Source organism: Montipora foliosa, chromosome 2, assembly GCF_036669935.1.
Source record: "Montipora foliosa isolate CH-2021 chromosome 2, ASM3666993v2, whole genome shotgun sequence".
Taxonomy (NCBI): Eukaryota; Metazoa; Cnidaria; class Anthozoa; order Scleractinia; family Acroporidae; genus Montipora; species Montipora foliosa.
In genome coordinates, this window is record NC_090870.1 from 5,423,904 (window position 1) to 5,441,403 (window position 17,500).

General features: G+C 40.5%; 4 protein-coding genes across 5 annotated transcripts in view; 2 read left to right on the forward strand and 2 right to left on the reverse strand.

Annotated features, from left to right (window-relative positions):
* The window catches only part of LOC137992190 (programmed cell death protein 7-like), an 11,779-nt gene extending 7,668 nt beyond the window's left edge, over positions 1–4,111 (forward strand). Inside the window, exons 6-8 of the mRNA XM_068837343.1 lie at positions 265–450; positions 2,770–2,857; positions 3,785–4,111. Coding sequence (XP_068693444.1) covers positions 265–450; positions 2,770–2,857; positions 3,785–3,911 — 401 coding nt within the window. The 3' untranslated portion in view covers positions 3,912–4,111. The remainder of the gene's footprint in view (positions 1–264; positions 451–2,769; positions 2,858–3,784) is intronic.
* A 1,942-nt stretch (positions 4,112–6,053) lies between these two features.
* LOC137992191 (uncharacterized) lies at positions 6,054–7,025 on the reverse strand. The gene has a single exon (XM_068837344.1). It carries the CDS (start codon positions 6,876–6,878, stop codon positions 6,273–6,275), a length of 606 nt encoding a protein of 201 aa, XP_068693445.1. The 5' UTR covers positions 6,879–7,025; the 3' UTR covers positions 6,054–6,272.
* A 733-nt stretch (positions 7,026–7,758) lies between these two features.
* LOC137991121 (bis(5'-nucleosyl)-tetraphosphatase [asymmetrical]-like) lies at positions 7,759–8,214 on the forward strand. Its single transcript, XM_068836238.1, has one exon. The coding sequence runs from the start codon at positions 7,759–7,761 to the stop codon at positions 8,212–8,214; it is 456 nt and encodes a 151-aa protein (XP_068692339.1).
* A 5,987-nt stretch (positions 8,215–14,201) lies between these two features.
* LOC137992193 (dynein intermediate chain 2, ciliary-like) overlaps positions 14,202–17,500 on the reverse strand; it is a 34,960-nt gene continuing 31,661 nt past the window's right edge. For both annotated transcript variants that reach the window (XM_068837348.1, XM_068837347.1), the window contains one exon: positions 14,202–14,686. In XM_068837348.1, coding sequence (XP_068693449.1) covers positions 14,603–14,686 — 84 coding nt within the window. In that variant the 3' untranslated portion in view covers positions 14,202–14,602. The remainder of the gene's footprint in view (positions 14,687–17,500) is intronic.

Consider the following 17,500-nt stretch of genomic DNA (forward strand, 5'->3'; position numbering starts at 1 on the left):
TTAGTTTTGGATTTTAGAAAATGATGACGTCTCGTGAAAACGATCTATAGAAATCCATCAAAACAACTGGTATCAAACGGTAATGGGTTGATTTTTGAGAAAAGAGGAAAACCGGAGTACTCTCAGAGCACAGTGATACGCCGCGAAATCATGCGGGGCGCGCGATGCATTCAGGGTGAAAATGGGCCTTTTAGTAATTTGATGAAAAGCTGTACTCACACAGCGGTGAGTTCATCAGTGAAGTTTCTCTTTCATATTACGTAGGGGTTTACATAAGACCAACCGAGGAACAGAATCGAAAATTCGAGGAAAGAATAAAGTGGCTGGAAAATGTTATGACACCAAGACGAGAATTGTACGAAGCAGAGGAAAAAACACTGAGAGTCATGTTAGCAGAGGAGGAAGAAGAAAAAGAGAAGGAGCGACGCGAAAGCGAAAGGAAAAAACAAGGTAAAACCAGTCCCAGAATGTTAGCAACCATCGCTGGTCCCAGTTGTTCGAAGGGTGGATAGCGCTATCCACTGAATAAATCACTATCTACTGGATAACGCAGTTGGTTTTGCTAGTGTTTACCCGCTGGATAGTGATTTATCCGGTGCATAGCGTTATCCACCTTTTGAACAACCGAGGCCAGGGACCCGTTTCTCGAAATTCCCGAAACTTTACGGGCTCATATTCGGGAGTCACAATTCCCTTTGTATCTCAAGAACGGAGAGGATTTAAGTCATCAAAGTTCACAGTCATTTTTCTTTTTATTGCCTTTAAAACATGTTAAAAGATAGACTTTCCAAAACGAGCTGTTGGCAGTTTCACAAATGGCTTTCCGGGCCCGGAAAGTTTTCGGGACTTTCGAGAAACGAGCCCCTGGCCCGGGTTGCTCGAAGCGTGGTTAACGCTAACCAGCGTAAAATACCATGGAAACCTATAGGTTTTGATACCTCTTAACCAAAGGTTAGCGCTAACCAGGTTTCGAGCAACCGGCCTCTGGTGTTTTTTCACGAACGCACGCTCAGTATATAGATAGAAGTAGTAATATAGTTATGGTTTATTACCAAAGTATGCACTAAATTAAAGAAAGGCTCTTCATTTGATAAAAATACATGCTAAAACTTACAGTAGCTAATGAATATATATGTCAATGAAATGGAAGGAAATAATTCATTATAGTATATGGACACATTAACAGTGACTTGCAGATTACAGAGAGGAAGCGGGGCGCGTTTTAAGCAGGTCTCTGCACGTAGAGAAATACTGTTTGTAGGCTGTGCAGTTTCTTATTTTGGCAGGCAATGAATTGAAGAGTTTTGCAGCTGAGTATTGAAAAGTTTTAGTAGTAGAAGGGATGACTACTCTAGGAGCTATAGTAGATCGCGGAGTTCGAGTATGCTTAACAGTTTCCAGTTGTAAATGAGCATGCCAGATGGGCACGTCTCCAAAATGTGTACGTCACGGTCACTGGCCAATCACAGGCCGGTGAAATCTTTGGGAGTTGGTCGCTGTGCGAAATGTTTTGGCGCCTTATTGAGTTTTTGAAGCAAGGGAAGATTGGGGAGAGAAAGAAGTAGCTGCTAACTGTCTCACCTCATGCGTTAGCTAATTCTTGGACCTGCAGGCACCTCGTACCTCGAGCTCTCCTATAAGACGCACCATGCAGGTTTCCCCAATGTCTGCTTTGAGTTTTTTGGTGCCTTGGGTGTATGGCTTCAACAGTGAAATCCCCTTTGTCAACAACGTCTTGAAACACAAGTGCGCGGACGATCTTAAGTGTCTTTTAAGTTGGTGAAGCGAAATACACCCTTGTCAGACATCGTCGTTGTCCCTTTGGTGAATGATTCTGCACCCAATTGCAATTAGCGTCTGTTTGGCACATAAATAACACGTATCTCTCCCAATATTTTCTTTGATTCCCGACAGAATGCAGTCTTAAGCAAAACTGATTAGAAAACGAGACAAAAGGGCATCAAATACTTACCACTTTCCCTCTATGTTCAACAATGTTTCCTCGTGGTACCCTTCCCCCATCTAATGTTGCGGTTTATAAACTCAGGGAATGCCAGGACCGCGTTTCAGATGCCTCTTTCAACATTGGTGTGGGGAAGTGAGTGCGATCTCACTAAAATGCTTGAAACGTCAAGTTTTGTCAACAGCTAGTTTTGTCCGTAATTGTAGCCAGACTTGGAGCCAGCTATTAACACAAGACAAACGCCTTAAAAGAATAAAGCCGCTGTTACACGTTGAAACTTTTAGCTGAAAATTGTGTGCAACGGCGTTGCGAAACATGTTTCAGCAGGCGTTGCACCGTGTAACATGGTCGGTTTCGTGAAAAATTTTGAACCTCCGTTGCGAGACAAGTTTCACGAAAAGTAGAACCGCTTTCTATTTCTGCCACGGTCGCAACGATCGCAGTGGTGACAAAAACATGAGTTTCACCGTGTAACAGCGGCTTAATACAATACAATACAATACATACTTAATTGACCGCTCCCCATAGGGGCTTTTCAGGGCCAATGAAACACAACGAAACGACAGAACAGAACAACAACAACAACAACTGTTAAGAATCCCAACTGGCCGGAGGCAAACTAGTTGGCTATTTACAAGTGCAGCTGGGAACTTGAACCAGGGACTACCAGGATCAAATTCAACGAGTGGTTAGAGCGGGTCTTGAACCCGGGATCTCCGGATCTCAAGGCAAGCGCCCCAACCACTGGGCCACACTGCCTTAAGCAAGTGTAACACAAACTTCTTTTCATTTCTTTTCTTGCGTAGCCTCCTTAGGACTGTCAGACTCGATGGACTGGTTTCATAGTTATTATGAACAAGCAGAGCACAGTATACCATCTCTAATTCAGATAAGGTGAGCCTGCGTACTAAAGTACTCAAAAGGGAGTTGAGCAACTACAACCTCTTTGCGCTATCGATAGTCTTTCGCGATTCTTTCATCTCATTCACGATGTTCGCTTCACGTTGCAGTTGACGTATCCCACTGGTACGATGCTTTTTTTTTTCAACGCACGTGATGATGAAATCCCGTGAAAAAGATCGTGCTGCACGTGCGATATGCATTTTAGAACATTTCCTTTTCGTCCTCGCGAGGTCAACTATTAATAGAGTTATTTCAGGAGAGTTATGACTTAGAGTTAGAGTTAACGACTTCCAAAATCCTGAATTCAAGATTTTGGCAGTCCAAAATCTTGAAATCAGGATTTTGGAAACTTAACTCTAACTCCACGACATAACTCTATGAAAATAACTCTAAGAATAGCTGTCCCCTTCGTCCTCTACCGAAAAACAAAGTGAAATCAACAAATTTGAGGTACTGTTTGACAAAGTCATATAGGCAATCGTTCATTTTTTTATTTACTTCAATGGCGTTCCGAGCCAACCAGTTGTTCGCTAGTATTTCACAGGATGGAATAGACGCAAAACAGAATTACTGAGTAAATGTTTATTTTAAGTGACGTTTTCTTTTCCGTTAATTTCTCTTTCGTTTCGTCCGTTGTCGCTAAAGCTCCCTAGCAGGGAGTTTAAGAAAACGTAAACGAGATGGAGTTACAATAGCGCAAAGTTACATTTTGTCGACTTCAACATCGCCGTTGTAGATCGTGAAATCCCTCGTAAAGCTCATGCGATGCGACGATTTTCATAAGGCAGAGGGCAGTGTTCACTAGTATTATCCCTGAGCGCATGATGAAAAGGGAAGCACTTTGCACATAAGAGACTTGTCATTAAGTGTCTTCCGACTTTGTTTTAATGGACAGTTTTTCCTTGTTTCTCCCTCCAGGCGACAGTGGGACTCCTTTCTGGTACCCGATACATTCCTCGGCGCCTCTCGTATACCCGAAGGGTTTGTGAACCCGGTGGAACCTTCTTCGGACTCGTGGAGTACGGCACTTATTGACAAGGGTTAGATTATGGATTACGAGAAAAAAAATCGCGGTTTTTGCGAAAGAAATTTTGCAATAACATTCTTCGAAGAAATCTGCGTCGCTGAGAGATGACGTGTTTTTAGATTTTCAACGAATTGATGTACATCGAAAGGATTGGTTATTCGCCTGGAAATTAAGTTAAGCACAATGTTTTGAATAAAATATTCATAAGCTATCGTTTTTGACGACAAAAACTCGCCACCGCCTGAGGCACTTTCCACATTAATGCATTTTTTCAAACGTGTTTCCTTTTTATCTCGAAAGCTAAACAAAAAGTTTCCGCTCCATCCACGCTAGAATGTTGAAAAACGAAACAAAAAGCGCCTGGTGTTTCGCATTTCCCACATTTCTTACTTCGACACATTTCCTCCTTAACTCGTTAACAGCCACGTCTTTGAAAGTATAGCATGATTTTTAAAGTAACGTTCGGTCCATATTCGAAAGGGAGGGTTTGGGCTTCTCAAGCTTTTTTGGCGTATTTTGGTTTACATAATTCCCTTTTTTTCCGGCTCGAAAAGAAACGTCTCAAATCATTAATCTTTGCAATTATTATCTTTTTACCGGTCTTAAAAGCATGTTCTCAAACTCATTAATCATTCATACGCTATTAGCCCGATGAGAGTGCCTCATTTTGGTCAGGTGCATAAGTCTTGATACCTAATGAAACTACAGATCAAGAAACGCCGAACCTTTATGCATCTTATGAGCCTTCGGAATCACTTTCATGGGATAACGATTTTGGCAAGCGAAAAGGACGTGATCAGGCTTGTTTTCCGTCACACCTGTATAAATTTATAAATTTATCAATAGTTGTAGCTTATAAAACCCAAATATTGAATATTCATCTCTTTACAAATTACTATGACTTGTCTCATAAAACAAAAGATCATCGCATTACACTCATACTTTATAAAAAGGTTGAGAAGTCATCTGTTTCTGCGTGTTTGGAACCCCTGATGAAACACTCGCACTCGTTTTTGACATTTTACTTCAATGGGACGCTTGTCGGAATAAGCGAACCTTTGGTCGAAGAATCTTAAAGTAGAGAAAACTTTGAATAGAGGGTCGAAGGAATTTTGGTGAGAGCGCAAAGGCTAATCTCTGTCTCCCCTAGTAACCCTTGGCGAAACACGTAATAATTATTACTAAACAACTGAAAAGGCATAAGCAGGAATCCCAATGATAAGTATAATATAAATAAGAATATTTGCCGTTTTATATTTATTTGCCTGAAGCAATTTTTGTTGTTGTTTACGTTGATACACTCGAGAGCAGTGTGCTATGACACCAAAATGTCGTTGTTTCCTATCGCTTTGTGTTTATTTGTTCATCGTCGTCTTGGAGTAGTGATGAACAAAAGCAAGTAATTACAGTCAACGCGGATGCCTACGCGGCGAAAAGAAGGGAGACTTTTCTGTCTTTTTGCCATAGCGTTTACACATTTAGGCCTTTTTTTCTGAGACTTAAAAATGGTCTCAGAAAAATGGAAGGAGTACAGATTTTGAAAAAAAAAAAGCCGTGTCACTGTCAAATTAATATGGAAGCCAAAATTCTTGATAAAATGCTATGTCGCAACTTGTTTTTTGAGAAGCAGGGTGGGCGGTCAATATCACGAAGGCATCCGTGCATCAAAGAACTTGTTTGTCTGTAAACAAAGGGACCTTGCAGTTGATGATATCAATTATTCAAAAACACGAAAACGAAAATGAAAGCTTTGTTAATCAGAGAAACACATCCTTGAAAGCTGTATTTGAATAATAAAGATCACGAATTTGAAACCATGTTCTCACTCACTCCCGTAGAAAATGACACCAGTGAGGTCCATTTACTTTCGAACAAAATGGTAAAAGTAACATGACTTCAATAATAGTTACTTGATCAGCTGGAACAGTTGACGTCAATAGTAACTTAAATTTGTCTATAGTCATGTCAGTCTTCGAGATCAGCTGGAACAGTTGTTACTTAATCATGTACTTTACTATTCGCTCTCGAGTGTATGTTTCAGGAGAAAACTGACGCTGAAAATCAGAAATTACCGCAAGTTAAGCAGTGCGAGCGATGTCGTGTGTCAAATTGAGTGCTTTTATAACACTCCAAACGAAGTACTGTTTGACTTGTTACAGTTGACTTAGTTTAATAGCACCACAAAAGAGCTTAAGAACGTGTAACATGGATGAATATTAAGCCAAATTTCACGAGCAAGGGATTGCTAAATTAAGGATAAAATGCAATGGAAAGTGAAACAAGCTTATGAAAGATAGACACAACAATAAAGTTGATCTCTCCCCAGTTTCGACTGAAGAGCCTTTAGCTTTTAAAGTAATTCAGCTTCGATAGCCTCATCTAGGTAAAATCGGACCGCACAGCCGCACGCCAGTGTCGCCTATGTTTAAAATCCGCGTGTTTGGTGTACAATGTTCCTAACAAAAACCAATCCGAATTGTCACGGTTTATTCGAAAACTGGGACAAAGTATGAGATCGAACGAGTCGCAAGTTGTCAAGTCTTCTATACTTGTAATATTTCTCTTGAAAACTCCTGCGATCCTTAGCGAGTCGTTTTCTGTCAACGTGACTTGTGTGACTGCAATGTCCGAAGCCTTGATTGACTTGACAGTCACCGAACGAGGCCATACCGAAGACCGGCGTAACGATGAAAATGTCCTGCTGTCCCTGAGCCGTCGCTCGTGGAACTCCACATTTGCCGTGAGTTCGGGATAATGCCATTGCACAACTGCTTGGTGTAAATCCGCATACGTGTGCAATGTCACTAACAAACAGTAACTTCTTTTGAAACCCTTCGATTCTGAAATGTAAAACTTGGGCGCTAAATGAACGCAAACCGTTCTATTAAGAGGCAGGATGGTCGGAGGTACTTCGCTATCTGTTGAAGTTGAGTTCCAGTTGTCTGCGGCGTTTTTTTGTTTTTCTTTAGAATCTGCAGTCCCCATAACCACAAAAATAAGCTCAGATAACTCCGCGCTAAATAAGTTGTCAATTCACACTCTCCTCCAGGTAAGTCGTATACAAAACCGTGAACTTTACAGCTATTCAACCATACTAGTCTCACATTACGAAGTGTCCGGTAGTTTTAGACTTTCAAATACCGCTTTATAATTTCAGCCTCCGGCTGACTGTGACAGGGACAAGTTGTTAGTTATCATAAATGACTTAAAAACAATGGCGAACACTTTTTAGGTCATTGTGAAGTCAACCAAAACTGTTGAAAAACATTTCGTCAACTGAGAACAAATAAATCAGCTGGAGACCATAACGTTTGCATTTTATGAAGATTGAAAGACATAAGTTGTTAGAATTTATTATTTTTTTTAAATACATCGTGACTTTGCCCTGGCAGCTAGAATCAGGAATGAAAACAAGTTGAGACCGTTTTGATTAAAAGCTCCGGTACAAGAGAATAATGAGCGCTGAGTGAAAAAATTGAAAAGTATTCAAGATTTTTCCCTTCAAATTCCTTGTAAACACAGAGAGCGAGGTGCAATTGGAAACTGTTAGATTCTTTATAAAAACTTACTTGATTTTGATTGGGTAAGCTATGAGAAGTGCAGTTTAAAAAACGATTAATGAAAAAAATGTACTATAATATTTTAGGGTATTTTCGGCTCCAAAGAGTGTCAAATTTGATGTGCAGAAAACTGAAGTTTTGTAAGTTGAAATTTCGCTAGGATTGTTTTATGATATTTAGAGAGAGCTAATGAAATGCGATTTCTTGACGGCGCAAAAAGTAATTTATGTATTAAACGTTGGAAGACTGGAATCCATAACGACGAGCCACGAACGTTTGGTCTGCGGTTTTGCGGTAAAACCAAGATGGCGGCTGGTGAGCTTCGTGCAGCAGGATTGATAATATTTCGACGAAGACAATTTACTGGGCCTTTTGAATACCTTTTGCTACAAACATCTTACGGCAAGCATCATTGGACCCCACCGAAGGGCCATGTTGACCCCGGAGAATCGGATATGCAGACGGCTTTGAGAGAAACAGAGGAAGAATCTGGGTTGGAAGTGAGCAGTTTAAATGTTATGGAACACGCGAAAAAGACTTTAAATTACGAAGTGCGGGGAAAACCGAAGACAGTGATTTACTGGGCAGCGGAGGTTAAGGATTATGATGAACCTGTGCAGCTTTCCAGAGAGCATCAGGATTTTAAGTGGCTCCCTATTGACAGAGCTTGTGATCTCTTGCATGATACAACGGGTCTTGCGTTACGTGAAGTGGATGAAGAACTACGGAATAAAGTCAAATTCTACACATATTTCTACTGAGAAAATTTCCCCTCCAAAACACCACTACAGTGGTGGACTTTTTTACGTCATGTGAATTGAGGAGTGGGGAGGGCGGGCAGTGGGTGGGAATTTGACCACGCAGTAATAATTTTGGTCAATTCCCCAAGGGTAGGGATTGGATGAGACATACATTAATGAAATGAAGTAAAAGTTCCCTCTCATGGACACAATTCCAAGTGATAAACAAGTAATTTGTTTTATACCTCAAGTGACTTATCTTGAAAACTTGGTTTCCATCTACGTAGTGATGCCTGTAAAAGGTATGATGCAGTCAGTGGTTGTACACATGTAAAGTTGAACTTAACAGTGTTCTGGCAAAACATTCTCCTATTATCATAGGTTAACACTTCAAAGAAGAAGTAATGTTCTAAAAAGTCCATGTCACAGACTAGATGGCCCATCTAACTAGCAAGTAAATACCGATATAGACACTCACCTTTTGTACAAATCCAAAGACCACACCATAAATGCTGTTGACCATAAACGCTGTTGATCCCTGGTTCTGGTAACCAAGCTGAAACTTGGTCCCAGTCTGTCATTGAGAAAAATCAAATGGCAAAGACACTAGATAGGGAACAGTGTTTTTGTCAAATCAACCCCCCCCCCCCCCCAAACCAATGGTATTTACTAACCTGGGGGAGGGAGTCTGAACAAATGTGTGGTTTGGGGGATGAGGCTGTTAGGGATAGACTGAAGTTGTTGGGAGGGAATAGTCAAAAATTACAAACTTCAATTTGCAGAGAACAGAAGTTGATTATTTTGCACAATCGTCCCTATATTTTGTATGATGTGAATTACTGAACAAGATGTTAAAAAAATGTAATCTCTTTTCTGTCGATGCTGCATAGAATTGTCTGGGCGGAAGTTTAGTGCAAAAGTGTCAAAGAGCAGACCACAAACAGAAAAAGTGTCACCACTGATGGTCTTGCAAACATTTCTTTTGCATTATAGCCTTCTTTTCATGTGTCAATTTATCAGCGAGTGATGGCTAATAACTGGCTTGTTATCAAAGTTGGAGATTGAACTAAGTTTTACCTTTTGAAGTCAATTTGTAAATAGCGTGTGAGCGTAGTGGTATGTTAATGAGGCAAAAGGGAAATAATGATGTCAGCAAAGACTCTCTTTTCCTGTGACCGTCAAAATCCTTTTGTAGAGATTCTTTCAATCTAGGGAAAGGCCAGACATCTGTTGCTTTGTCTTGGACCACCTCAAAGTCTGTCGCTTTGTCCAGGACCATTTGAAAATTCTGGGAATTTCCATTTGTCTGAGACATTTCTAACCTACGTAAACTTGTAGCTTTATTGAAACCTAATGAGCACTATTGTTCTTTTGTTAGAAATTACCTATTGCCGGCCAATTTGCTGTCAACAATATTGCATGTGCAAAAGTTATGGGAAAAGGACGAGAATCAAACAAATTCATGCCATACACCTTATTCCAAAATGGCCACCATTTAAATATTCTTTTGTTTTTATTCAAATTAGCCCTAGATGCCTCGTTCTTAAGCTTAAAATTCAAAAGAATATTTTATCTTGAACGAGGCAACAAGGGCCAGTTTGTATCCGCATAATGCACTAGTCATTTGTTTCCCCCACCCCCCGACCCCCGGGGATAGTGGGGACACATGGGGAAATTACTAGGGCAATTACGCGAGATGACGCCACGATTACGCCTCTAGGGGGTAGGGAAATTACAAGATTTTCATTCCTCTGCCCTACCCCTCTGGGGACATACAGGGGGAAATATCGGGGAATTCTTACCTAGGAGGACTGGGACTGAAAAGAAACGAAGAGCAATGTAATGAGAATTTTCACACGTGCAAAATCAATATGGCGGCGGGAGAAGTGAAAAAGGTAAGACTTCGCTTTGTGGTTTTAATTTATCGCATTTTAGCACTATTTTTCTGTCATCAATCATGTATTCTATCATTTGCCTATTGTTTTATTGGTGTTTGGAACTCATTTACATCAAAATAACCTTTTAGGAACAGAGGGGTGGGGGAATTACGTGTGTTTGTCTGCTCTAGTCCCCAGTGGAAATACACCTACTTTACAACCATTCAAATGTAATTTCCCTACCCATCCCCGGGGGTCAAGGGGTGGGGGAAACAAATGACTAGTGCATAAATCAGCGGCCATTTTGGAATAAGGTGTATAGTCTCTTCTTTCTCTGATTGGCTGCGGCCTGCAACTTACAAAGCCAGGTGCAGGCATAGGCGGCCAAGCTCACGTTACGCGCGAGACGTGGCTGAGAAAAGCGTTACGTCAGCAGCAACACTGTTCAAGGCAAATTTTTTTGTTTTATGAGTAAGTTTCACGACAAAGGAGCAAAGAAAAATGTTATCAATAAATGAACGAAATAAAGTAAGAAGTGAAAAAATCTTGGCTGGGGTGGATTTTCGAGTCGCAAACCGCCTCTGAGCTGACAACGGTCGAAATCTTAGTGTGCAGCCTTGACTTCGTCTTAGAACATTGAAAACACGGACTTCCCGAAACTGTAAAATAAACTCCAAAAGGCACAAGAATACACCAGAGGTGAGTCATTTTTATCCATTTTATTGAATGAACGTTAAATTGAGCATTTTTTAGGCTTCATAATCGACGGTATTTTATTTCCCATACAAAGTCTTATAAGTCTTATAACGCGTTTAAATTCTCAACGGATGTCTGTATAGTGACGCGAGCTTGGGCTGTCTATGGACACAGCGATTCACCGAGAAATGTATTCGAAAGGCTTTTGCTCACGGAAAAGCGAGTTCGCTGCGCACTTTTTCCTTCCAACGAAAAGAGCATAGTCTGTTTTCTTCCCTGTCTGATCAGCTTGCTGAAAGCCTTATCCTTTCGGTTCGAATGAGAAAGATTTCCTTCACATTTGCAGACCGGACAGTTGTCCACCGATGCTTGTGCTCGTCTTTTCGACTACGCGCAGAAGGCTCTATGCACAGAGACACCACTTACCAGGGGAGTGACAGGCAAGACTTTTACCGACACGGAAAAAAAAATTAAATAATAAAATAAATAAAAAAAGAAAACAAACAAACTAAACGCAGACCTCGACTGGGTTTGCCAGAGGCAACCCAGTAAAAATACATGTGGACTAACGTTGGACTGTGGACTGTGGGGAAAATGGTGTATTTCAAGGACCCAATACGACTGTGTACGGGAGGGGTAAGCAGCACTTGTACGTGGGAAGATCCCTAAGTTCAGTCCCGTAGTCGAAAAGTAGTCCCAAAACAGTTTACAAGAGGCTCGAAAAGACAAAACAAAATAAGCAAGGCGAGTTAAAACGTACTTTATTTCGTTCATTCATTGATAACATTTGGCTTCTTTGCTCCTTTGAAACTAACTCAAAAAACAACAAAAATTGTCTAGAACAGTATTGTTGCTGATGTGACGTTTTGACAATAGGAAGCTTAAGCACGCGCGTTTTTGAGACGCGGACGGCAACCGGAAGGGAACATTTTGCGTCCCAGGACATTGGTGTCTCCAAGAGTTTTATACTAGTCATCTCTAATACAGAAAAGATACTTGGCGATGTAAATGTGGTTGTGTGAAGTCAAGTCAAAAGGGAAAACAGCTCACTTCCGGTTGCCGTCCGCGTCTCAAAAACGCGTGTGCTTAAGTTCCCTAGTCACGTCTCGCGCGTAACGCGAGCTTGGTGCGCCTATGGTTTTAAAACGCTGCGACTATCGTAGGTCATGTCGTAGGCCTGTCGTAAGCTTGTCGCATGCTACGACGATTGTACCGTGTAAATCGGCCCTTACAGGTCACAGGTCATTGTTTTACCAATATAGAAAGTATCCTAAACATTTATAAAAGCTAACCTTTTATGAATGTTTGGGATAATTTCTGTATTTGTAAAACAATGACCTGTGCATGACTTGTAAAGGTGCAGGATAAGCCGTGATGTAGAAGAGCAAAATTCTCCTTCTAAATCAACTTTACTTGTCTTTTCTTGCCTTGTTTTTCACCATACCACACTTTGTAATTATAGGCAATAGCCCTTTTCACGGTTAGTTTTCTCATTTGCATTACAATGTAATCTAACGTGAATGCGAGGCAATTTCGGGTTAAAACTACAAAATAGCCCGAAATTGCCTCAAATACGTGCTAGATTATATTGTAAGGCAAAGGAGAAAACCTAACCGTGAAAAGGGCTATTGGTCGCCTTCTCTTAGCTGGATTCTTAAATATCTTAAATGCTGCTATGTTTGTTTGATCTTCTCTTTCAATATTTGACCTCACAAACTTCAAGTTTTCGAAAAAATGCGCGCACTTCTACCTGATTGACAGCTATCTAAACAGGATCCTATTGGCTGATCGATAACAGCGCGCGCATTTGACCGTCTTTGTTTTCGTCACACGCCAACATGGTACTTTCAAGTCAGGAGCTGTCGTTTATCGTCAAAGCAAGTTTAAAAGGGCGGCGATTTTTGCGCCCACAGAAGTTACTGCGGATGATCCGAAAAGGTAAGTACATTCAGATTTTGACATTACTGTGAATGAAAGCTTTCAAAGCTTTCAAGAAATTATTTTAATGAGCTAGAGAGCGTTAAGTCGCTGTTACACTAGGCTATTTTTATTGCAACTTGTTTCCCAATTTTGTTGCGACAAAAGTTCTCACATTGCGAAAGGTGTTACATTGCAACTTGTCTCGTTTTCGATGATCACATGACGTTAAAGGAACCTTTTCATTGGACCGTTACGACACAAGTTGCAGGACAGATGTACACTACGCAATGATTGAAGCGTGAAGCGTTTCGGAAAGTAGAACTCAATTCTACTTTCCGCAACGCTTTCTGCAACATGTCTCGCAACGTTTTTGGTCGTTGCAAGGTACGTTGTATTGGGCTTTTTTTCTTGCAACTTGTCTCGCAATTGGCCCTGTGGGACAAGTTGCACAAAAAATTGATTTGGGAGTTTAAGCAAAGACGACGCCTACGGCAACGACAACGCCACAAAGCAAGAATATCATTGGTTAAAAAAGGAAAAATAATCGTGTTGCACGTGCAGCACGAATTTCCGTGCATTTTTTGCCGCACTCACAAAACAACAACGTGAAATCACCAAATTTTAGGATTTGACGACAACGTGAGCATATAACAATGAAACAGTCATTTTCTGTTTAGACTTAAAAACCGTTCGTACCCATCCAGTTACAGGATAGTTCTCCTGTATTGTACAAGGTAAACAAGACGGAATAATCGCGAAATACTTGCCATAGCGCTAAGTTATAGTTTGGACTAACGTTTTCATTGCCGTAGCCGTAGCCGTCACCTTTGTTTAAACTCCCTAATCATCAAACGGCAACGACAATCACAGAATATCATCATCATTGGGTAAAAGAGGAAAGATCATCGTGGTGCAACACATTTTAGCTCATATTTTGTGGTACTCTGCATAACGACGACATGAAATCACCAAATTCGAGATTTTCACGTCAACTTGAGCGACAGGTGCCTCAAAAAAATTAAGCTTTACGGCCGTTTTTTTTTTCTTTTTCTTTCAATAAACTTTCCCTACCTCAAATATGTTAATCACTTCTGTTTTTAATTGTGTCGATTCATAAGCTAAAGGCCGTTTTGTCAATATAGTGAAATCAGCACTCGTTCGTTTATACCCTCTTTAGAGGGTATAAACGAGTACTGATTTCACTATATCGACAAAACGGCCTTAAAATGGCTTATAAATCGAAAAAAAAAAAGAAGTGAACAACATATTTGAGGATAGGGTAGGAAGGGTAAGTGGTCGGTGCTATGGTTATTGTGATAAATTCTTTGATTGATGGATTAAGCTGAGTGCGCTTAATATGATTGGCTGATGTAACTGTCCGATTTCACCCCTACACAATAATTGGTGAAAAATAAAGTAGTTAATGCACCAATCAAATGTGAAAAAATTGTAATGGCTATGATTAACTGAGAAATTTCACTATACATTCTAAAAGCCAGAAGAGAGTATGACAAATCAGAATCGAAACATTTATTCACCAATATGCTCAGCTGGGTTTCCTGCCAACACCAAAACAAGACTACATTGCTTCTCTTCCGACCATCAATTGAATGAATCTACACCATAGAAGTATATTTACAGGGTATATTATACATACACTTTTTTTCATCCGAGAAAGATCATGCGAAGTAAAAAATAATTGGAAGGCATTAGCTAGATAACGCCCTCTTTTTGGACTCGTGAAAACAATCGTTTCTGTTGGTGCAAGCAATTTCAAAATGAAATAAACAGGCAAATTCCAAACGCAAGCGCATTTTGTACAACGAATGAAATAAGTTTGCTTTACAATGAAATTCTCACAGTGAATGTGATTGCTATTTCTCTTTTTTCTAAAGCAGCGCGCCCTCGACGCAAATTTAGTTCTTGGATGGTGGTTCCCTGACAAGGCTTAGGAGCTTCTCCATTTTAGCCACTTCATTTTCTGGCCCTTTTGCTTTCTCCTAAAACAGACAAAAACGTGGGCAGAGTCAGTCAGACACATATGATATCCACCCACCGGAAGGTAAAGTCTCAAGTACGATTCGCGTGTCGCATGCTAAGGGCAGCGTACGTGTGCCGGACACCCGACTGCCCAGTCCAAGTCAAATTTAGTTCATTTTCAAGCCCCTTCAAATCCAGTCACCTCAAGTTACGCTTCCAGTCAAGGGATTTTTCTGTTAGATCTATTCTTGATATTTTTTTTATTTTTGACTTGTTCGAGGCAGTGAGGTGTCATGGAATTTAATGATTTTGGCAGCTCCACTCGAACTAACTAACTGAGCTGACTGGAACCGTAAATTAACTGCATTTGACTGATTGGGCCTGAAAAGTTAGGTGTCCTGGCAGCGGCTCGCGACAAATTTTCCTGTTGTTCGCAAAGAAGACTGGCATAGACATATCAAAATGGAGGAGAAACAAATCTGCTTTCCACGTATCCACTCTTCCTGGGTTTGCTGCCGACGACCGGAAATACGTCTGCTTTCGTAGGCTATCAAACATCAAATTGAAGGGAATTTGTTATTCCGCTGGCATGCGCGCTGAGAGTACTATGCGCAAATTGCTGTTTGGTTGGCCATTGATGTGTCGCTGCTCTTTCACCACGAAACGAAAGCACACCGAAACCAATTATGTCTTTCTCACGCGCGCTTGCTCGCTCTTATAGCTGGAAATAGTCCAGAGAGTCGTGAGCATGAGTGAATTAGACAAGAGTGTTGTTATGGCATTCATTGGTGGGCTTCCCAGCACAGCCACAAATGAGTCTATTTTTAGAATACCCGTTCCCGCGAAAATCAGTTATGTCCATGAAAAAACACGGCAGAAGTAGTCACGCGCGACATGGCTTCTTCTGATTGGTTAAAATTGGCGGCCCTTTTTTTGTTTCGCGCACAAAGTGCATCTAAAAAATAACCATTCGTGAGTGTGCTGGGACAAGACCGCAAAGTGATAGATCAACACTCTTCTTTAATTCACTCTTGGTCGTTAGTGATTAAGTAATGATCCGTGTAAGGTGGATAGAAATTTTTTTTCTTATGCGGCAACGGTGCTTTCCCCACATAGGAATGTTATCATTTTTACACAGAGAATGCATAAACCTACAGGAAGGCCGTTAACGCTATAAAATTCATTTCCAGCCCATTTTGAAAGGGTGATTTTTTTGTGTTAAAAGATTTTGACCAATCACAAGATTTGAAAGCAAAAGCCAAGAAACGTTTACAATTTTTACATGTTCCCCACATACAATTTCTGTGGTATTCAAACTGAGACCAGATTTTGTTATATGGAAGATGGTTGGAAAGTAAGGATGAATATAATACTGCTTTATGAAGTTTTGTTAACTTTTGCTGTTTAAGCCAATCAGAAGTAAGTACAGACAATAGAAAAAAGTTAAAGTTATCACCTTTTTGCATTCCAATTGAATTCCAACATGTTCGTTGTCGTTGTTGCTATGGGAACTTTTAGGTTTAAGGATGTGCCTTTTTCGCCCCAGGGGAAGAAAAAAAAAGAGACCCCAAGAAAAAAGTATACTCTATTCCATAACGTAAATGAAAAGCGAGATGGAGATGGCACTAAAGTCATCGAAGATTGATGCTGTGTGGGTTTAAGTGGCATGAAGAATGTTGGACAAAAAGCTTCTTAAGACGATCTTCTTTTCGGCTTTTTCGAACTCAATGATTTAAGAAAAGCAGAAAAGAAGCTCATCTTGCTACAGACGAGAAACAGGGCCAGATAACCCCAGAAATAAACTCACGAAGTGAGATGTGTCCTCGATTGGTCAAGGACAAGAATAGATGAAATAACTCCGACGAAAGGCAATTCTTCGGTGTCAAGACAAGGACTGGTATGTCCAGGCCATCTACGTCAATTTCTCATGACCTGTACTAATGGAAATACACTGATGATGAAGGGAGAAATCAGAAGTTGACCACTCTTGGGAACACAAGGTGGAGTGTGGAGTGTGTGTAAGAACAAGAAGTTAATAGTCAGATGGTACTGGAGAATACCAAATGTTAGCGAACTATTAAGGAAGATATATTAAAGCAAAGAAACAGCATACGGGTGAAACAACTACTGGAGGTGGTGAAAGACGTTCGTCGTCGTCATCAGAATAAGCAGTCCTCGAGAGAAAAAGAAGAGGTATCTCCTCCTTCAAAGAAAGATAAAGCAGCAAAAGATTGAATAATTCAGAAGTAAGTAAAACACATTAGTCAATTAAGAGAAGGAAAAGGGTAGTGATGTTTACGAGATTATAATATTATTCGAAGACAACTTTCTTTCATTATAGTGTTAATAATATACATGAAAATTTTACCCCATTCTGATTGGCTAAGAAAAATGCAGTTTTCAGGTAACACAGTGCAAAAAATAGTGTTAATAAACCAAGCATTCTGATTGGTCAATGAGTAAACAAAGTCAAATGTGATCCCTGGATGGCGCAAGTTATGGCACCATTTTTTCGAGATTGCGCGATACACGAGCCTTTGCTTCTGCTTAACTATCTCGAATTTTTTCATGTATATTATTAATAAGTAATCACATACTACAAATTGCACTTTCCCCCTACGGGCTCTTGCAATTTTGTTCGTCCTTGAAAAAATTTACTCGTGCTTATTTGTTGTTGCATAAGGTGATCAATTCACTTTGTGTACGCTTCACAATGTGTCACCCGTATCATCAGATATTTGGAAGACCCTAGGCGACGGTTAAGCTAGACAGAGAACGTCGGACCTCCCGCCCAGAAGACTGGCTCCTCGTTCCGTTGGGTCAATCAGGCGGGC